The 23,295-nt window shown below is 30.9% G+C and overlaps 3 protein-coding genes across 10 annotated transcripts in view; 1 reads left to right on the top strand and 2 right to left on the bottom strand.

Moving 5' to 3' along the window:
* Positions 1–3,786, top strand: part of LOC143079145 (uncharacterized) — a 28,684-nt gene extending 24,898 nt beyond the window's left edge. For both annotated transcript variants that reach the window (XM_076254362.1, XM_076254364.1), the window contains 2 exons: positions 1,022–1,050; positions 2,340–3,786. In XM_076254362.1, the coding sequence (XP_076110477.1) occupies positions 1,022–1,050; positions 2,340–2,720 (410 nt within the window). In that variant the 3' untranslated portion in view covers positions 2,721–3,786. The remainder of the gene's footprint in view (positions 1–1,021; positions 1,051–2,339) is intronic.
* A 3,615-nt stretch (positions 3,787–7,401) lies between these two features.
* Positions 7,402–16,244, bottom strand: LOC143079140 (ubiquitin-conjugating enzyme E2 C-like). The gene is made up of 5 exons (XM_076254354.1): positions 16,070–16,244; positions 11,618–11,645; positions 10,242–10,328; positions 9,337–9,541; positions 7,402–8,984 (listed from the first exon to the last, which is right to left on the bottom strand). The coding sequence occupies exons 1-5, from the start codon at positions 16,174–16,176 to the stop codon at positions 8,866–8,868; spliced, it is 546 nt and encodes a 181-aa protein (XP_076110469.1). The 5' UTR covers positions 16,177–16,244; the 3' UTR covers positions 7,402–8,865.
* Positions 16,245–18,739: 2,495 nt separating this feature from the next.
* LOC143079139 (protein fantom-like) overlaps positions 18,740–23,295 on the bottom strand; it is a 37,469-nt gene continuing 32,913 nt past the window's right edge. For all 7 annotated transcript variants that reach the window (XM_076254345.1, XM_076254347.1, XM_076254346.1 and 4 more), the window contains 5 exons: positions 22,784–23,029; positions 22,163–22,352; positions 21,512–21,596; positions 20,832–20,965; positions 18,740–20,003 (listed from right to left, as the gene is read on the bottom strand). In XM_076254345.1, coding sequence (XP_076110460.1) covers positions 19,891–20,003; positions 20,832–20,965; positions 21,512–21,596; positions 22,163–22,352; positions 22,784–23,029 — 768 coding nt within the window. In that variant the 3' untranslated portion in view covers positions 18,740–19,890. The remainder of the gene's footprint in view (positions 20,004–20,831; positions 20,966–21,511; positions 21,597–22,162; positions 22,353–22,783; positions 23,030–23,295) is intronic.

Here is a 23,295-nt window from a genome sequence, read left to right as displayed (position 1 = left end):
ATGGGGAATGTGTCAAAGAGACAACAACCCGACCAAATAAAAAACAACAGCAGAGGGTCACCAACAGGTCTTCAATGTAGCGAGAAATTCCCGCACCCGGAGGCGTCCTTAAGCTGGCCCCTAAACAAATATATACTAGTCCAGTGATAATGAACGCCATACTAATTTCCAAATTGTACACAAGAAACTAAAATTAAAATAATACAAGACTAACAAATGCCAGAGGCTCCTGACTTGGGACAGGTGCAAAAATGCGGTGGATGTATTTAATTTCACTGTTTATAATTTTTGGTTTAGAAATAATTCTGGTTAACAGCATTACATTATATATTGTTTGGAAAAAAAGGAGTATTATAACTCTTTTTAAAAAAAGTCCATCGCCTCATACTAATCTTTTGAGTTAAGTCGATTGCAACTGATTTTTACAGTTCGTTGTCATGTTGATGTTCTAACACCACTGTCATATGTTAGAGGATGTTCACCATTATTCATAGTGTCCGGGATAATGCTGATATTAACCTACAGTATTAGTTTTATAAAAATGTGGCAAGAATTGTCCCGTGAGAGCACTTACTAGACCATTTTCTATAAATTTAGTATTTCAAAGGGTCATAACTTTAAAAAAAAAAAATTGATAATCCACCTTTATAGAACAGAATATTGCTGATTAAGCTATTAACCCCATAGTATTAGTTTTATAAAAAGAAAGGCAATAATTGTACCAGTGAGAGAGCTTACAAGACCAGACAGACTGACGACCACACAGTATTTCCATGTCCCCTACATCACTTTATGTGCAGGCACAATAAGAAGATGTGGTATGATTGCCAATGAGACAACTCTTCACTAGAAACCAAAAGAAGAAGAAGTTAACATACCGCTTTCAACAATGAGCAAAACCCATACTACTCTTTATTGAATTGATAGAATTAAAAAAAAAGTTGTGGACAATAAATTTTACCGAAAAAATATTGGTCATTTGGACATTTCAGTATATGTCATCTCCAACTTTTTTTTTTAGAATCGGAAGGAGGAACCGGGGATGTGACGGTAAGTTTTATTTATTTCATTTCTTTATTCATGCAAACATCATGATAACTAGTTTTAAAAAACGAATCTTTAAAAACAAAAATAGTCCAGTCAAACTAAGATTTATCCTCAAACTAATTGCAACAGAAAATATGTTAGTTCTAATCTATAACTCTAAGCCCTTAATATACACAGAAAAAAGTCCCATAAAATCTAACTTGAGGAAAACTCAAAATCATTTTTAATTTCCTATAGAAATAACTTTGGAAGGGGAGATAACTCCACAAAAATTAGTCTTTTTTTTGGTACGTTTTTTGTTGATTTTCTCAAAATTTATGTAAAGTATGATACTTTGATGGGGTTATCAGTTTTTATTTGACTAAATTATATAATCTTCCCCTCATGAAATGTACAAAACGGAAGTGTTACGGGTAGTTTTATTTTTTTTATGCATTTTTCATTAGAGAAATTGCAAATTTGTGGCTTTGTGACCATTTTTAATGTGAAAATTTCGTAATGTTTATATCTGTATTCTATATTTTTTCAGCATCTTACTTGTCTAAAGAAACTTTAGACCACAAAAAGAAGAATACATGCTTAATTATTTTTATTAAATTTGAGATTTTTTACCTTGACATGTTGAAAAATTCAATAAATGGTCAACTAATGAATTACGAAATCTAGGTTATAGCTTGATAAAAGATATGAAACACCTTAAGAGTTGTTTGTTATACTCTTAAGACGGCTTAAAAATCAAGAATCAATACATTCTGATGAATAGAAGGCGTAAAGTTATAATTTTGTATCAATTTTTATTGATATTTCTGCCTTTTTTGCAGAGTTATCTCCCTTTTCAATGCAAATCTCCATAGGTATTTTGAATGGTGATTTTTTTTTAGTCTTCCTCAAGTAAGATTTTATGTGACTTTTTTCTGTGTATATTTGGGATGTAATGCTAAAGATTAAAACTTAAAAATCTTCTGTTGCAATCAGTTCAAGGTTAGGATCAAATTTATGCTAGATTGACTGGACTAAAAGCAAGGTTAATAGATTGCAATTGAAAAGAATTGAAGAATTGCAAGGTAAAGTGATAGAGGAAAATTATTATTGGGAAATAAGTAAAACTTTTCCTGAAAGTCATTTGGTGTTTATTCAATGGCTAAATTTGCATAAGTTTAAATGGACAGGTAAACTCTAAATAATTCTTAGGTAAAAGTCTCATTTCTAAAATTGTCAATGTCAAAAAGAGCTGTGAAATGATATCAAATCAAGGTTAGATCCATGATATTTTCAATGTTTTTCTTATGCAGACAAGTAGTGAAGTAAATTTAAAGAAACCAAATGGAAGACTTAGTCCAATAAATGGATGGGAAGGCAAGGAAAAAGTTGTAGAAGAAGAAAATGACTTATTACGACAAAACACATTACATGAGGGCAATGATGCTGAAAAAACGGAAGAAGTCGTAGAAAATGGTGATACATCTGAAAACAAAGAAGAGGAAAGTGATGGGTTACAAGGAATGAGAGCTGATGGAAGAATTGACAGTAGTGCCTTAAATAATGATACTGAAAAAGAGGAGGAAGTAAAGGAAAATGATGTGACTGTTAATGGCAAAGAGGAGATAACTCCAGACACTGATGAACAACAAGGGGAGACAATGGATGAAAATATTGCTCAAGAAAACACATAATGAATTGGAATTTTATGAAATATATAGAACCCTGTGATAAATCTGTAATCATTATTACCTATCTGTGATATACATGGTGCCATAGCATCTGTGATCCATTCTTTTGAACTGTGATAAAATAAATCAATTTAAAAAATTTAATATTTATACATGTATAAGATTTTTCAGTTAGAAACACAATTGGGTTATGAATCCTCATTTTTATCAACACTTTAATTTAAAGAAACAATAACTTTTTTTAATGGCACCTTAGTTTTATGAAGTTGGTCTATGATGATCGTTAAGCTGTTTTGTATGTTAGTAGATAGTGATAATCCCTAAAGTGTATTTTAACATATGCTAATTTATGGCAGTATTTGCCATTAGTTTAGAATTATCCTTAACATCTATATGCTTTCTAAGAATATCCTATACATTGTATTCCTTTTAGACAATATTGCGAAAAGTTGGTTTTAATCTTTACACATTTGAACTAATTGTGTATTTTCTTCTATTGCCATGAATTTTATTTGACAATATGTTTATTTTATCAAATGCATGCACAGTTGTACTGTGAAAAAGTAGACATGAAACTATTTAATTTATTTTGTCTCACATTGGAAATGAATAAAACATTTATATATGATTTGCCAAAGCTTAATCATCCATGACATTGCCTTTTAAGATATCATTAATTTAGACATTCAGACATTATAAGGATAGGATGGTTATTCATAAGTATTCTTAATCAATGTAGAAAGCATAATTAATTTGTTTTCAGATTTTTAAAATCATGAAGTTCAATATTTCAAGACGATTGGTTAATTTTTTCAGTCCAATTAAAGGTTTTATCCAAATATTTCTGAAAATTTCAAATTATTTATTAGTCAAGACTAAAGAATTGAAATTTAAAGACTATACATGTAATATTCATAGATTTGCAATATATTCAAGTTAAACTTTAAGTGATGTCACTTTAACTGTTCATTTAAATACAGAAAAATTGCTGATTTTTTTGGTTTCTAATATCCAAGTTAAACTTGTCTCTGCCAAATGTTATGAAACTTATACACAATGCTTATTACCACAGACCAAGTACATATTTGGGTAGTGACACTTTTACCATTTACTAGTTATGTCCCTTTATATCTCTAATGGCAAGCAGGGCATCATCATCACATTCCGGACACATTCCCCATTTATTTTTAAATAAGGATTAAGTATAGAAAATACACAAGTTTTGTAGTGTCATTATTTTATTAGTTTGTAATACATAAATATTGTCATTGTCTGTATGATATGGTAGTTAAATGTTCACACAGTGATGATTATGGTAAAAATCATCAAATTTTCGTGTTTTTGGTATGGATATTAAATGTGCATGTCTGCTTATATTGGCATTTTAGAAGCTATATCTTTTCCTGAAGCATTTTTGTACTCTACTTAGTCTAACAGAAAGGATACTTATAATTCTGTATACTTTTGCAATTCGAAGAATTAAGTACACAATTACATTTGGGAGTTTGAGTACCTAAAAAGACTACGGGTACACTGCATTGAAATACAAAAATGAGGCATAATCTTAGATCATATACAGACCTACCCAGCAGTCTCATGCGATAGATGCTTTAAAAAAATATTACATGAATACTGTCAAAATCTATTAACGAAATTTTGTAATGCAAGTATTTTTTTTTTGTATGGATAGCTTTAAATTTATTTATTTAAATATTCATTGTGTCTAAAACCATTATGACAGGAGACAAGTTGTTCTGAAGAAAGTTCTGACTTTTGTTGTGTCAACCATGGGTCAGTTGTTTAGTGTGAAGATTATCACAAGAATGGACCTGAATTTTTTTTCAAACATTAGACAGAATCGAGAAGGTTAATCTTATGCTTTGGAAAAGTTTGACCAATTACAAAAAAATAAGCAAAAATAGACACATGGAGAGAAAAACAAATATCTTTACATCATACTTTTATATCAATTAAATGAAGCATAAAAAAGGCAACACATATTTAATAATGTCTTGATCACCAATCAGAATAATTCAAAGTTTTATTTATTTTTTTCATATATATAATATATGTTAGAAAAAGCCAATGCAGTATACTGCAATATTTATGAAAAATATTTTTGGGCACATGTGTCAAGCGTTCAGTTTTCCTATTCCCTAGCACACAAGTTTTGATGGATATGTAGCACATTAGAAAGATAGTTTTGATAGTAGATATGCATTCCATTTATTTATTATATTATCATGTTATTCATTTTAATGTGAATTAAATCATTATAAAAATTTATTTAACAATGTTTTCATTTGAATTTTTATATACAAGTTGCTCTGTTCACAGCAAAGTGTGTTACATATTTTATCAAACAGATTCCTATATGTGTTGATAGTTTACCCAAAGAAATCGCCTTACTATAAAATGGGAGTCTGATCATTAAAGGACAGAGATTTTTTATTTATTTTTTTAATTTTAATGTAGTTATTTTAATGAATATAACAAAAAGGTATAGGTGACCATTTATATAAAGGAGATGTGGTCAGATTTACAATGAGACAACTATTCACCACTGTGTGACCAGAGACCAAATAACATAGATGTTACCAACTATAGGTCACTGTAGCAATGAGCAAAATCCATACCACATATTAGACAAACATGATTTATGTACCAAAAAATAACACACTTTTAAAATAATTACAGGCTTTCAACTTGGAACTGACACATCCAGAATATTACAGATTGAAACATATTTGTGGGGGCAAAAAAAAGAGGTCAAGGGCAGATGAACCATGACAGACAACATGTACACTATACAGTGGAATTATTGCTTATAGTATCTTAAAATTAGACAAATCCAGAGAATTTAAGATTGTCAAGTGAACCATGAAAAAAAGTCAAATAAAACCTACCAGACAAACAGATAAAGCTTACAAACATTCAAAGTGACTGCATTGCTTTTGGTACCTGTAAAACAGACCAATCCACATAAATATAACATAAACCAATGATTTACGAAAAATGAGGCCAGTGACTGTCAAATCATGGGAACCTTGCAGGTGTATAATTCCATACACCGAATATTGTTGACCCTTTGCTTAAGTTATGTAAGTTGACAAAAGCATGAAAACTTGATCAATTAACAATGAAAATGAGGTCCAAGTCATGTAAATGCAGTTTCCAGACACATTTACACATTAGTCATTCCATACACCAAATATAGTGGCCATATTGCGAATAGTATCAGAAAAATAAGACCGAACCACAAAACTTGTTTCATAAACCATGAAAATAAGGTAACGGTAAGATGAAACCTTACCATCATTTCATACACCAAATATAGTTGACCCCATGCAATGATCCTCACGTTTACCAAATACAGTTTTCCTATTACTCATGATAATTGAGTATTCCACAAGAAAAAACAAATCAAGTTGTCACCTCCTTAACCATCAAAATTCAGGTAAAAAACAATGGACATATGGCAGATTGAAGTTTGTAACATAAGGTTTCTCTGCATCAAGCATTCAAGGTCTTCAACTTTATGAAGTATAAATAGTCTTCAACCTTCTGAAATATGCTTTAAACAAACAGTTTGTTCTGTTGCTGCTGGGTGTTATTCTCGTCTTGCATCCTAGGACTAGTCACATTAAACAAGGGAACTGCATCAGTAAACTTGTGGTAGAATACTTGCCTAAAGAGCAGACTCGATCCCAATAATAGTCATTTCAGACTTTTAATGGGTTTTTGCTGCTTCTCCACCAAGCATCTGACATTTATTAGAAGCAAAATCTTGAAGGCTCCAAGTCAGAATATGTGTCTAGGCATGATATTGTCTTGCTGTGTTACCTTGTTATCTAAGTCATTTGAATTAAATGTATGTTTGTCTATATAGAACAAAAGTATTTTAACATTACTTTTTTAAGTAATTTATTAGCCAATAGACACAACTTTAACAGGTCTCTTGTAAGGCTTTCATATCATAACGCAGCACCTTTTTCTTCTAAAACTTTCCTTTAAAGTATTTGCACTAAACAGAACTTTCTAATCTAGTGAATACCACTTGGTTGTAAATGATCAAATTAACACAATATTTTTCTGGTAAGATCATCAAGTCTACTTTACTGTTCTTTACCAGGATTGATTGATTGGTGTTCAATGCTACTTTCAGTACCATGGCTATTTTGTGTCAATCAGTTTTTATAGTTGGACAAAATTGATGTGCCTGGAGAGAACCATCAACTTTAAGCATAAAACTAACAAGCTTGGTCAATTCAGATTAGATTCCAGCACAACTTCTGGGTGGGGTACTTGGAACTCCCAACCTCAGTGTTGACAGGCTAGTTTTACAAAAGTTGGACAACTTGACCAAGAAGATTAACCAGAAACTATACTGTAAACCAATTTTTTTCGCTTTAGACCCTTTCTAATCCTCTTCATGGCTATTTAATTTTGCGATTTTCGAATTTACTTGAATTTAAATAGGGAAAAATTTGAGTTTTACAAATTAGCCATGATTTTCTTTTCGTGTCATTTTTCTACTAGCGAAAAATTAATGGCTCACGAAAATAAGTTGGTTTACAGTGTGTAAGCAGTGTATTCACCACAGATTTTTGTTCAATTTGAATGGTTGTGATTAGCATTTCAAATGACATTGACATAAAATAAAGATATTTTAAGTTCTAACAAAAACACAGAAATAATTTATTTATATACAAAAGAGATACAAATATTATACAGTACAAACAGACACACACATAAAGAATAATGATCAACTCTGACAATTACATTACCATTCAATTGGAAATTTAAATGTTATAAAATAAAACTTGCTAAGAAATGTTTTTTTTAGGACAAAGACATTCTTGTTGGCCTGAAATAGCGTTCTCTCCTTTACCTAAAACATTCAAGAAACCAATTTCCCAATATTAAAGTTTGCTTCTTTTTTAGTTTCTAAGACAATTGTTTCAATAACAGGTGTTTGCTTTGGAAAATCAAGGAATGAAATAAAGTTTTAATAGGCAATGTAATTTTTTTGAAATTGAGCAAGCTTTCAGTCGATTAAACTGACTTAGCTATCCATGTACTACTTTCTATGAACAAGAATGTCCCATCAATATATACATATATTTTTTTGTATTTAAAACTCATAAAAATTGCTGCAGTTTCTGTTCATAGCATTAGAAATAAAAACATAAATTAAGTTAAAACATAAAATATAAATGAACAAAGAATTTCATTGCTCAAATGTTTTAATTTTTTTTTATTAAGTTAATCAATATTTCTCCTGCAGATTGTTTTGTGAAACTATGTAGTTTGAAATTATTTTAAACATCAAGAAGATTCATAAATAAAGTGGCCATTTCTTTTTAATAAAGCAGTCATAAATGTTATGCTTCTCTTAATCGGAATGACAAATGTGTGAAATTCTTATTTTATTCCTGATTTCCTAAAAAAAAAAAAAATCTTGTACACTTTTCCAAAATTTAAAAAAAGAATCGGTTTTAAAAACTACAACCATAAAAAAGAATGTCCATTGAGATTTTGATGACTTATTTTAGAGTTCATCCTATAAATGTGTATTACATTTGATTCCAAGTATAAAATAATGTTACCAAAATAATTCATAATAGAAATACATTTGAAAAGACAAACTACAAAATAACATCTTAAATTTGCATTATTTTCTTTTTTTTTATTCATAAAAAGCTTGTTTATTTAAAAAAAAAAAAAAATCCCACGGACTGACCATGCCAATTACAAGTATTAAATGGTAACACAATATATTTCACCGGTCTAAACAATCAAAATCATAATTGATAGTTTTCAGAGAACAAGTTGAGTAGCATATTTTACATTAAAGTACAGAAGTGGTTCTAGTAAAAAGATAAGATAGCAAAAATTTAATCTCAAAAAGAGACCAGAATTAGGAAAAAGAAAAATATGAAAACAAGAAATTGTGAATTAAAACTTGGTGAAATTAACTTCTTCACAGTATTTTCAATGACCTTTTGGAAATATTCTCAAGAAAAAATAAACTAATTCATTACATCATTAGTTCACCTTAGAAAACAGTGTACAAATTATCTATTAGTAATTCACAATCATCGTCTAACATATTGCACATTAAGACATAATATATCGACATATATGTCTACAACTCTTTTTTCGTCACTTCCTGTTCATATTTCTCCAGTAACACTTTCTTGTAGCCTTCCTGATTTTTCCATAGGTCTGCTGCTTGTACATTCAAGGGACTGTCTATATTTGGTTCTGTAAATACAAACCAGATTATGATTTTAGTGGGATATAAAATCAAAAATCAAAAATCAACAATATCACCATTTTCACATATAAAGGAAAAGTCTTATTTTCTCTTGGGACATAAACAGGCATTATAAAAAATAGCAGATCATATGAGAAAGCCTTAATATTCTACCTGCTTCTTAGCTTTTATGATTTTTAACAGATGAACAGACAATGTCATATACATGATAAAGAATAGTAATTCATAAGTGCACGTTTGAAAGCTGATGGATTGCAAATATATCTGAAAAGTCCCAGACCAATAGTGACCATCCAGATTTTTTGGCCACCAAAATACCTTTAGTATATATATTATTACCTCCTAGTAAACTCTGTAATGACAACAATATTGTCCTGACATCATACAGAGCTGACCATTTCTCCTTTAGGATGTCCAGACAAATATTTCCATGTTTGTCTACATTAGGATGGTAGCATGGTGTATCAAATCTGACTGTAGGAGCTTGGTAAGGATATCCACTTGGGAAGTCAAAGGTCAACTTGTATTGCAGTCCTTCATATACCTGAAAGTACAAAACAACTTCAAGATGAGGCAAGTGTGTAATTTTATGACATATTAAAATTTTCAATTCCATTCCATTCCAAAATTGATAATAGAACCTACCAGTAGTTCCAATCTCTTCTGCGTTTCACATATACTATTTGTCCACAGCAATGACTAAATAAATAAATGGTGAGTACATTCCTAGTTCTATTAACAGCAATAAGTTTAAACTTTGTCAATATCATTGAAACAGACTTGGGGTAATTGTAATTGTAATCATTAATCAGCTGTAATTGATTACAATTTTTCAAGTAATCAGTGTAATCATTAATCAATGATTGAAAAGGAGATAATACCTTTGCACTGAATTAGTTGGGTGTTTATCAGGCTATTTAATTTTTTGCAAGTTGAACCATCAAATATTGAACTGATACAATTAAATTAACAAGTGTTCCTTCTTTTATTAGTTCCAGCTACAAATTTGCATAAGATTGATTTTGAGTTGATACACATTCACTGGAGGGATTAAATTGCATGATAAATCTTTGCTCATCATTTGCTCATCACTTTCAGCCTTCTGAATAAGTATGAGGTCCAACTGTTCAATTGTATAATGTACCAAATTATTTGCAAATTTGTGTAAACCATGACAGACTAAATTTATAGTACAATGTACTAAAATTACTGTAAGATAGAGTACATCAATTTTATAGACTTACTGTTCCTTTGGCACCATTCACTGTCGCTATCCATTTAAACAAATTATCATTATCTGGGAAAGCTGAGATACCGGGATCACCAGATGTCTAAAATTATAAAACAAGTTATAATTTATCATTATCTTGGAAAGCTGAGATACCGGGATCACCAGATGTCCAAAATTATAAAACAAGTTATAATTATCTGGGAAAGCTGAGATACCGGGATCACCAGATGTCTAAAATTATAAAACAAATTATCATTATCTGGGAAAGCTGAGATACCGGGATCACCAGATGTCTAAAATTATAAAACAAATTATCATTATATGGGAAAGCTGAGATACCTGGATCACCAGATGTCTAAAATTATAAAACAAATTATCATTATCTGGGAAAGCTGAGATACCTGGATCACCAGTTGTCTAAAATCATAAAACAAATTATCAACAACTGCTGAACTGTAAAAACTGATATAACTAGATACATCAGATGTCACAGATTAGAAAAGTTATGATAAAAATTCACTCAGTAGATATGATAACATTCAGCATAAATAATATTCATAGATTAATTTATCATTGATCATCTCACTGAGATTGATTTTTTCACTTGAGCCAGTATGGAGAAAGTGAGATAAGCAATCGAGTTGAGATTTCCAATGATAATTTGTTTATGGCTAATTTACCTATGTCTATGACGACTTTGTCAATTTCATTGACACCACATGCCCCCTTAGTTTCTAGCAATAATTTTTCATATCACTTGAAATTATCAGTCAGCAAGATCATTTAGGATTTTTTTTTTTAAATAGCGATAAAAGGTTACTGTATGTGAAACCAGCTACAGAAAAAATTATAGTTATTTCTACCATGTCTACTAATGAACCTAAAATACAGTTTATCAATACACGTATAGTAAAAAATCATATATATTTTTGTACCAGAACACTTAAACATCTTTTGTATAATATTTGTTGCTTTTCAAAAAAAAATTATTTTCTTTTTTTATTAATTAATTAATTTCATATATATACATGTAGTGCTACTGTTAAAGACTTCTTTGATCCATTATCTGAATTCTAAAGGAAATCTAGCAAGACAAATTATTTGAAGAAATCTGAACTAATTCTTAATATTTTTACATATATTCAAAAGGCCTGCAAGGTAAACTGAAAGTTCAACATTCAAAGTTGATTGATTTCAAACTGACCATTATTATGAAGCCTGCTAGTTACCTAAATTCAGTTCTCTCAGAAAATACTTTGCAAATCTGATTCATTTAAACATGGGAAAACAATTATAAACATATGTATACAGAATTATGTATATTGCAGTCAAGTTGCAATCTTTATTTTTACTTTCAAAAAGAAATTTTAACATGGGAAAATTACTTACAAGTAAAGTCATTAATTCTTGCTGCAACCTAGAATAGAAAATAAAATATTTGATAACTTCAACTGATAAATAAATATCTATTATCATGATTATCATATGATTGGATTACATTTTTTGTACAACCAGAAGAAAATTTATTTTCATTTTGGCTGCTCTAAACATACTTTAAAAAAATTATATATTCACTGACAGTGATGGAAAAGCAATTTACTTTCTTATTTATACCAGTGTATCTTGTTTTGAGCAATACCTAATGTTGTAATAAATCATGTATCTGAAAGATCATTTAACACTCTTGCTGCTAGAGGGACACATATGTCCACACAAACTGTGCCTTGGGACACACACATGTATGTCCATCTTTTAATCTATGAAAGCTTCACATCATTGCTTCTCTTTCAAATAAAAGACTAAAGATAATCATTGTTATATTTTTCTTCAATGGCTCCCAAATGTAACAGTAATTATGGCATGACGTCATTGTTGGGCATTTGATGTCACAAACATTGAGCAGTCATATTTTCTGACACAGTGACACTAATTTACAACCTTGAAAACCGATGCAGAGCAAAAATTATTTAAATCTGTTAACATTTGACTTAAAATTATAATAATAAATGAAAACAAACTTCATCTGATGATGTAATTTTTTAATAGTAATTGGCTAAATATCCCTAATGGTTAATCATCCAGTGGCGGATCCAGGGGGGGTTCCGGGGGTGCGCACCCCCCCTTTATTTTTGCCGATCAATGCATTTGTATCGGGACATATGTTTTGCACCCCCCCTTTGCCCTGGGTTAGCACCCCCCCTTTCGAAAATTCCTGCATCCGCCCCTGTCATCGGGTATAAATTTACTCTTGAACTTATTAATTTTAATCTTTTCTGTCACTTTGGAATACTAAAACAATAACATGAACGATTATATTTGTGTATCTTTACCCATTTGAAGAAATCAGGTTATGTGAGATTTCACTGGCTGCAAGACACCAGGGACCCCACTGTAAATACAGCCATATTTTTCAATTCTTTGAGACCTTTTAAAAATTATTTACAATAATTTTCGACAATTGAGGACCATATGGTCAGCATATTGTCAACATATCTCACAAGGACCTTTGAGCTTCTGTTTAACAGCTAGCCTTAAAAAAACATGTATGGTGCAGTCCGGTGTATGCACACCCAAAACTTTTGACTTCATTTTATTAAACTGATAAAATAATTGATTGTATAATATTGTGTGATCAAATTCATTTATATAACATACTTTTATTTCATAAAATCTTCTGTAGTGTATACATAGTAACATATGGTTTCTCCCGATTTTGTGTAATTGGTGCTCAAAATTTATATGAAATTCAGTGCTCTAGCTAGAAATCAAAAGGGGCAGGGTGCCAGTGGAGGGCAGGGCACTTTTTATGATAAGAAAAGGCACTGCTCATTTTTTTGTCTACGTTTCTGTGTGTATCACGAGTTAACGAATCTCTCTTTTTTTTTTTACTGTATATGTTGGTTTTTTTTTAAATAAAGATGCTTTTCAACTATTATAGTCTTTATTTCATTGTTTGTGTAGTTATGATTGATATAGTACATCTTCATCAACATATTATGTTTTTACAGTTCAACTTCACTCTACCCATTATCAAAGAATATGTGTTTTTTTTTTTTTTTTTTTTTTTATCTATATAGGAATTATGGCTTTGAATACATCATTTCATCTGAAACAGAGAGCATTACTAATTTAACAATGTTTAGAACATGGATTGCAGTGTTCCAGCTAGGATTTCAAAAGGGCAGGGTGCCAATCCTGAAAAAGGGCATTTAAGGCGTGATATGATAATATGAAAAGGGCATGTTTTAATAAAAGATATTAATCAAACATTGTGTTTATTCGTTGAATCACAGGTTATACAAGAACAACATCATTAGCCCATATATAGAACTCTATCTTTCTACTTTTTAGGCTGAAAAACTTGTCAAGCAGCTTGTCACACAAGTTTTTAGATCATTGCTTGGCACAGTTGAGCTTTATATGCAGTATGCAGCTTTGAAAGGTGACCTGTTTCATTCTGTTTCTATGGTCTGGCACATTTTACCAGTTTCACCTTTCTACCCCTGCTGTGCTTAATGGCAATACAACACAAAACAGATGTGCTAAGTAAATGCACAATGTTAGGATATATAGCAACAGTGAAAAATTGTATCAAAAATAAAGAATACAGAAAAAGATGACCAAGGCACCCTACCAACACTGCTACTAAGACCCTCTTTAACTTTTCCCATAACTCAAAATACCTAAACATATATTTTCTTAAAAAGAAGTATGTAGACATATTTTAGAATATGTAAATGGGTTACTCAATGCTAGGAAAAAATCAGATTGAGTTATCTTTCTTTATTCGGGTGTGCTCCTTCTTTGAAGAATTATAAACAGTACGTAAATATAATGTAAATAGGATCACAATATGGTGGTCGATTTTGTTATTTTCGTATCAAAAATGAGGGCAGTTAATGACAAATACGTCTGATTATTTTCTGTTTATTTCACGGAAAACAAGTAAAACAATGTCTTCAACGAGTTTATTATGGTTTTCAACTTTCTGTCATTAGTAGATTACTTTTCCTCCATGAAACTGCGGTAAACATTGCAAATTGTGCCCAAGTTGTTGTATGCACATTTCTTCAAAGATACATTGCCGACTGACCGATTCTATTTGAATGAATTAATGTTGATGATCATTAATGACCCATCCGATAAACGGATTACCTATAACAACAGATTATGACACCAGTTGTAACCGTTGATTAGCTTGGGGTCGTAAACAAAGTTATAAACTTTTCCCCAGGTAAAATTTAGTAATTAGCGTATCATATCAATACGAACAAATTAATATACAATCGATCTTCAAAAGAGGCAGGGCGCCCTGGAAACTGTAAAAAGGGCACAGGGCGGCACTCGGGAAAGGGCGGGCGCCGCGCCCTCTGAAAACAGCCTAGCTGGAACACTGGATTGCTAAAAGTATAATTATCGAGTAGAAATTGCAATATATATTTTTTAATATGTTCAAAGACAGTTAATATCTTTAAGGTAACATTATTATGTTATTATATATTCAATTGGTGATTTATTCCTTTTTTTGGTACTAGATAATATTTTTAGAGCACAAATTTGTAATTTAAGCTAAAACAGGGGAAGTAACTTCAAAATCAATTTCCAACACGTTTGGGTTAATTAAAAACTGTGCTTGTCGCTAACAAGTTGAGATGGAAGGCATTTCTGTAAAGGCATAGTTTTATTTTGATGACTTAAATTCAATTCTAAAGTCATGAAAGTCTTCATTTATATACGCTCTTCCATTGTGACTTGGAGATAAAAAATGCCGACCCAAGCTTAACACACTCGCTGACACATTCATCAAAAGTATGACAAAAAGATACATTGTCCTAATTAAATTACCCTTTGAAGTCTTTATCATTGTAATTGATTGTAATGACATGATTAACCTGGGGGCAATCACACAGGTGTCATATATGTAATTAACTTGGAGATCAGAAATCGATGAAACAAAATTTTACCAAAACGGCACAAGATAATTTTGGAAAAAGACGTCAGGGCAGAAGGGCGCGGATGAAGGCACCCAGGGCGCAGCTGAGGGCACCCAGGGCTCGGTGCCTTCTATTTTGGGCTAGCGAGACCACTGAAATTAGTGAACACCTGTTTTGAGTGGCTGGTGATATTGTGCATGCCTTCCAAAATTAGCTTATTTTGAATAAAGGAAAGATTTAATACTAAGAAGTATAGTTGAATTTGAACCAAACACACTGCCAAGATTTCAGAGCTAAAATTATTTCAATCTGATCTAATTTTTTTAATGGAATTAAGCTCAATATGGTAAGTCACAGGATTGTTGTATTAATCAACTCTTGAACGCAATATCACCGGCAGCGCAGACCACTGTTCACCTGAGACTCCACTAGTACTGTACTCTTGAACTTATCAATTCTGATCATTTCTGGCCTTTCGGAAGACTAAAATAATGACAAAATAGTACAATAAGTGTGTGACATGGCAGTTATGACGAAATAAGGTAATGCACATTATCACCTGCAGCATGGACACTGCAGACTTCACTGTATATCCAAACTTGTTGAAGTGAACCAAACAAAGGAAAAAGAAGTTGATGCGGATAGACAGACAGGCTGAACTCTTCATATCTGTATTATCTCCCCCTTTGACGTCAAACGAAGTTAACCAGGGCGTAATGAATATGAAATCATTTGATACAAGTAACATCTACCCAATATAATTAATTTGGTTATGGAACCTAAATAATTCATGTCAATTCTGTATTCTGTACAGATTGTCAATAATGATTTAACGAAATCTGGGTCCGAGTAGGACGGAAGACTCCTCGACAAACAGGAGGACACACTTTTCATCATAACTAAGTACCTTTTGCTGACTGAATGGTTATCTTTAGAGGATGAACCGTGTTTCTTGACATCTTTACTTCTAGGGGAGGCAACGACCGGGTTTGTGTTTTGTGAATGAGATGCCATCCTTGTTATTTCTTCCAGGTTTTGAATATTGTGCGACTTGCTTCTATTGACCAATGGGAAGATAGCTTTCTAACAATCATGTCATTTGAGCGCTTTCTTGTTGCAGTTAAGCGCCTCAAAGAAAAATAATAAAACTGTGCACAAAAACGGTTATAACAATAATATCCGGAATTATATTTTACTGCAACCTAGTAGTCCTAGCTGCAACCAAGAATCTGTATATAACTATTTCACTATTAAAACCTTGATACAACTTTAAAAATTTCAATTTGTATTTCATGTTGTTTTGTTTTAAAGAACTGTTGTAGTACAGAAACATATATATTGTTCAATATACAGGGGCGGACCCAGCCATTTTAAAAAGGGGGGGGTTCCCAACCAAGAGTAAAGGGGGGGGGGGGGGTTCCAGCTATATGCTCCCATTCAAATGCATTGATCGGCCAAAAAAGGGGGGGTTCCAACCCCGGAACCCCCCCCCCCTCTGGATCCGCGCCTGATATATTTCCCCAGTGTAGTATTAATTTAAATGCTTATTTTTACAAATAGCTAAAATGTGTGTCTCTTATTATTGAGAAAATGTGTCTCTGTATATTTGTCTTGGTTTATTTTTGTATTTGTATTTGTAAATGTCAGCTGGTATCTTAATAGACAATAGACAATATTTTATTGGCACAAACGCATTTACAATAAATGGTAATGACCGAATGGATACACAATTTGCTATACATGGTAGTAAAATACAAACAATTAAATTGCTATTATTTTGAATTTACACCAATTAAATTATTTAATATGATTTGAATTGATTTATACCCAATTTTCAGTAATTATTTTTTGTTTTATTTTTTTACTTTTCAGATACTGTCATATGTCTTTTTTCATGATTTCAAATGCAATTGTATTTTTTTTCTGGTTTAAATTTTATATACCAAAGTTGGATAATAGCGCTTCATATATGATAAATTGATGTTTTTACAAGTATTGCTCAAAATATTGGCTTGTATGGGGACCCCATTTTCAAAATCCTTGTTCTGCACCTGTATCATATACCTTGGGGGATATCTGAAAATAGTGAGGCACCTCATGGGAGTGTCCCAGTAATCAAATATTCTTACCAGAATAAAATAAAAGGTAAAGCTCATTCATATTCAGGATGACAACCTTTACAAAAATAATCAGTGGTTATAAAAATAATGTTCTCCCTGTGACTAAGTTAAATTCATCTGGGATGTTCAGACCTTTGAATGAGCTTTACCTTTTATTTTATTCTGGTAAGAATATTTGACACTCCAGTGGACATTTATTCACTTGGTGCTCCTTCTTTTTGTTGTACATCGTGTGTTTTTATAAAATGTTTATCATGACATTTATTTCAACATCATGAAATTAAATCTCACTGTGGTTCAAAGACAAGTAAACCATAAAACAGATCATTCCTAAATTGCTTAAATCCTTTGCTCTACAATTTTTTGGTGTCATTAAAACTCTGACGGAGAATTGTCTCTTTGGCAATTAATCATATCACATCTCTTTATGTTATTGTCTAATGCATGAGGATTTGGTATGACTAGATGGAGATTATTGGGTGATTTGGTTTGTATCATCATGAAGTGACTTGTGCAATTAATGTTTGATCTTGAATATAGAGATCATCTTCTCATGATTATTATTATCTGTATCAATATTGATGAGGTTGCTTATGTTGTTTGAAGTGAATTGTATTGATCGAGACCTTTGACCTCTACCTAAGAAAATTACTTCGGTTAAGTGTACCTTTTATGACAACTAATTGTGATAAGTTTGGTGATGTTTTCTGTATGAATATAGTTTTTTGGTGTAGACAACTTATATCTGCAGATACAGATGAACATGACACTCAGTGGCAGATCTAGGGGCCCTTTTTTTAACAATCAATGCATTTGAATATGACATATGGTTGGAGCCTTCCCTTATCCTGGGTCGAGAACCCTCCCTTTTAAAAATGGCTGGATCTGCCCCTGACACTCATAGATACACAGAACCATACTAAATCCCCTTCTGCAATTAAAATCAGAATAATATTTTGAAACATTTTATTTTTCTGGCATTTTTACTCTATGATTTTTCTTAACAAAACTTCTTTTTTTCCTAATTGTGTGCAAGTCAATGCATTCTAATAGTTTTGTAATTAAGTTTTGGTAGAACATTGCTTAATATATAAAACTATCATATGTACATTATTGTGATTCACTACAGAGTTTTAATCCCTTAACAGAACAAATCTTTCAATTAAGCAAAAAAACCACTTTAACACAATTTGACAGTCATTATAGCTAGCATTACACACAGAATTCTTGTCCTTGACAGTTTTGTAGAGATCCTTTTCCTCATTATGTAAGACCAGTCACCTATTTCTAGAAATCTCTCAATCGAATTCTTAGGATCTCCTTTCACAGTTACTGGTAACAGTTTTCATCCTTTTTGAAATTTGATTTTCTTGTATTTGCAAAATTATATCTACTTTGACTGGGAGCGTTAATATAAAGATAAGTTTTCACAACTGATAAAACAAGTTAAAACAATATTTTCCTTTTATCACTTTATTTATGCCTCACAAATCACATAGATCTTGTAATTAAAATATTCTTTTTCTTAACCAAATGACAATGTTGTACATGTATTTTTTTTTCACAACAGAAACATTTCTGGTTGATAAAATTTAGTTGAGCTGATAAATGATCTAGTTTCTCATAATCAAACACTACAAAAGTTTGATTTTACCTCACTACATATTTTTCACTAATATGTTCAATATTGAATATCACCTAATTTTTCCCTGATACATTCAATATTTAATTTTTAAAGTGGGCATAATGATAAAAACTTTTTTTAAATCATTTAAAAATAACATTTTGTATAAAATATGATTTCCTATCATTCAGTAAAATAAAATTCAAGAAAAAATATAAAACTAAAAATAATACAAAAATATTTTCTAGTCAGTTGTGGACGGAGTTCATGTCTTTAAAACACTGAGTTTAATATTCAAATTATAAATTGATTTTAAATCAAAATCTTTACATTATGAATTATTTAAAAATATGACTTTTTAAACTGAATTCAGTGTACACAAAATGTTTGAATAAATTGAAAATGTGTATGTAAACAGAATAACCTTGAGAAATTAAACTGGACATTTTCTATTTGTTTTCTTTTCAGTAAACTTATTTCTACTAAAGATACAAAAAGCCTTTCACTATAAACAATCTATACTTCTTACATACTGGGAAATTACCTATTACTAATTTGAATAAAAACTATTCATATTCATAATATTTCTAATACAACTAAAACATACAACAGTAAACAATGATATCACAGTTTGGCAAATTGCTGTAAATGCAATATGAATATTTTTTTCTATTTCACATAATAAATAATAGCTAATATATACATATTCATGAGATGTTCTTCAAAAGACAGTTGAAGCACAAGACTAACTTTGATTTGCAAAAATAAACTCTTTTTACTCTATATATAATCCATGCATTTCTCTTCACTAAAATATCATCAAGAGATAATTTAAACAATCAACATCAAAATTTCCTCTTGGAATAGCTGTTCAAAAGTACTAGTAAGGTATGCACACAGCCAAGTTGTCTTTTTGATACTCTGATTTTTCACATATCTTATAATAAATTTGTCTGTTTTCTATTTTTCCCAATTGTTCTATTTTTAGAATGTGCCGTCTATCTGCATCTCTTTCTCTACAGCTTCTAAAGCTGACAGACATTGGACTGTTACATTTAATGATCCTATTTCCTCCTTTTCATTGTTAGCATCAAATACTGAAAATATAAAGTAGGATATATCAAAATATAAAGTAGAATATATCAAAATATAAAGTAGGATATATCAAAATATAAAGTAGGATATATCAAAATATAAAGAAGAATATATCATTGATTGTTGTAAGCATTAATTCAAGTGACTTTTGTTGTACAATGTAGCTTCAATGCAGTACCAAAAAAAGTATAACCACAAATATGTGTTTCCATGACAATTTTATTGAACTTTATCTTGCAGATTGCAGGCAGGTTAAAAAATATGTCCCTCATTGATATTGTTTGGTGGTTTTTTTTTTAGAGTGGAAGGCATTTGGTTTGTCACTACAGCAAGTGTGCCTACTAGAAATATCACATTCTATCCCATTTTTTTAATCAATGACTACATATCAAGCAAATGTTGTCTTGAAAAATATTGTTCTATGAAATGCTTTTTACTTAAATTGTATGTCTCAAACAAATGTCTTGTTCTTAAAATATCCAATACTCAGCCATTCTTTTTCCTCATGACAATTTTATTGTACCTATACTTTGTCATCTTTCACATTACTGAGTACATAATTAGACAATTGTTTTGTTGCCTGAATATCCATATCTACTGTGGATTCATTTATTTTCGTGGGTACAAATTTAAGCGGATTGAGAAAAACTTGCATTTTCGTGGATATTATATTTCGTGGTTTTCCCATAGTCTGCATACATTGTAATTTGTTGAACATTTAAATTCATGGTTCCCCTGTTCCCACGAAATTGGTATCCAACGAATATTAATGAATCCACAGTATGTCAATTTTCATTCTTAGTTACCTCAGGCAAACAAAATGTACTTACTTGGAATATCATGGTCTATGACATCTTTATGGTTGATGAGTATATCTCTGACACTGACAAATGCAATACCAATATCTTCACATTCTCCCTCATCATCGTCATCTGGGGGCTCACTAACAACTGTGAAACGAATCCTGAAAAAAATATACTTTATCTATTATCTGGGGCTCACTAACAACTGTGAAACGAATTCTGAAAAATATACACTTTATCTATTATCTGGGGCTCATTAACAATCAAATATTTAAAATTGAATCTGTAAACTTCACAGATCAGAAAGAAAAACAATTCTACAGTAATTAAAAACATAATTTCTATTTCTATAGAAAATTTCTGTTCTCAGTATAATTAATTTGAGAAACTAGTAATCAGGATGCATCTCTGCATTTTTTTGGGCTTTTAACTAGAGATAGACTGAGCGCCAATTGGTAATTTTGACTCGCTGACAAAAAAAATTGAAAAACTGTTGACATACAGATAAGTTTGATATGATTTTAGTTTTAAGTATATAATGCAATTTATGGTGAATTTTAAATAAGAACATTAAACACGTGAATGCAGAAGAAAATTTTCAAAGTCAAGTGACCATGACTGAGGTGTTATGGACAAAAAATCTCCATGAAAATAAGATTGTTTGAATGCTTATATAACTGCATATCAAGTATATAAAGGGTACAAACCTGCCACCATCAGGGTCATCAGGTAACAACATTCCAGCCAGGTATTGTCTCTTAGGGTAATTCTTAGCCATGTCCACATGGAATGCTACAAAACAAACTCATTAATTAATACTTAGGTCATTAGATAGGAACCCTCTAGTTTGTTCTCGACCATAAGATAATTCTTCATCATTTTCAAGATGGAAAGCTATTCCATGATAATAAAATTCTTAAACACAACCTTATAATTTGAGATAAAATGCAATAGATTTCACAAAGTCATAAATAGATGTGGAGTTTCTATGATTTTATAGCATCTTATGTACAACTTTCATTGAAACTAATAACAACAAAAATTAGATTTCCAGTATAAAAAAAATTAAGCATGTACAGTTCATTATATACAAATTTTGTCAAATGAAAGTAAATTAAAACTTACTACTCGAGCAATGTATTTCGCCAGTCTGTCTATTGATCGTTTTAATAAAGATAAGAAGCAGTTTTATTGGCTCTATTACAAATAAACTAAGTTTTGCACTGTTTGCAAAATTTACAAAACAATCAATTTTTGTTTAGAAGGATCAAATGTGGTCAGCTATGATGGTAGAAAAAATCTTGGACAACTATTTACTTTATTCAATTGCAGACAATATAAAATTAATTTATACTTACTTTTGCTGAAGTTAAAATTGATCTGTTGTTCTGCCTTTGGTTTAGGTAGAGAAAATGGAGTTTCTAGTTCATCAGCCTTGATTCCAAGGAAGTTGTAGGAGACAAACAGCTGACGTATACTCTCATTATCAAGTACAGAGGCACCGGTAGATAGCACTAAGTGGGTTATGGTCACTGTTACAAGATTACTCTGAAATTGACAATTTGTATACATGTATTAAATAAAGTTAACATTTATTTTTTCTTAGGAAATAAAATTTCAATTTAAGGCCAAGAGGAATAATTAAATTAAGTTTGTCAATATTGTGAAAACCTGTTATTTGATGAAGTAGCAGGGTATATATGATAAAATATTTAACAAAAGGTTTGTGTTTAAAGATATGTGGAAGTTAGCACCATATCTTTAACCTTCTGATTCATAAGAGATATGTAATGAATCTTTGTTTATAAGTGTTTTTCATGTGTTTAAAATTGCAGAAAACATGTTCAAACTCATTTTCTGACCTAACTAAAAGTATGAATAACTTTAACGTCTTAAAAACCAGAGTAAAACAACTATAACATCATAAAAACTATAATAAACAGTGATTTTCTGGTTCTTGTGTATGATTTAATACTTACAGGTTTATTACTTTCTTTATATTTTTTCTTTGCAGTGGGAGAAGCTACGACCATAACTCCCTCACTATCAGACTCAACAGGGGGTCTGTCTGATTCAGATTCTTCTTCTATAGGTGGAGGTAGAGATCTAAGGGTTCCTCCATCAGAGGGTGTGGCTATTGGTGTAATATCTTCTGATATTTCCTCTGTGATCTCGTCTTCTTCATCTGGATCAGCAAACATGGTGTCAGACGACTTTGTTCCCTCCTAGCATTAGTGAAATCAGATGACATAGATCAAATCAAGACATTGGCAGTAGTATTCATGTTTAGATAACTTTTTGGTTCAATTATTTAATACTTTTAACTAATTTAGGAATCTACAGTTTTTTCACAATTTTCCTCAGTTTTTATAATTAGATAGATTGAACAGAACATACATTCATTTATTTTCAAGGGTATCAATTTTTTGTGGATTGAGGGAAACTTGCATTTTCATCAATATTTGATTTCGTGGTTTTGTAAACGTCTGCA

This window comes from Mytilus galloprovincialis, chromosome 6 (assembly GCF_965363235.1).
Source record: "Mytilus galloprovincialis chromosome 6, xbMytGall1.hap1.1, whole genome shotgun sequence".
In the NCBI taxonomy this organism is placed as follows: Eukaryota; Metazoa; Mollusca; class Bivalvia; order Mytilida; family Mytilidae; genus Mytilus; species Mytilus galloprovincialis.
The sequence above is the reverse complement of the archived record's forward strand: the minus strand, read 5'-3'. Positions and strand labels throughout refer to the sequence as shown.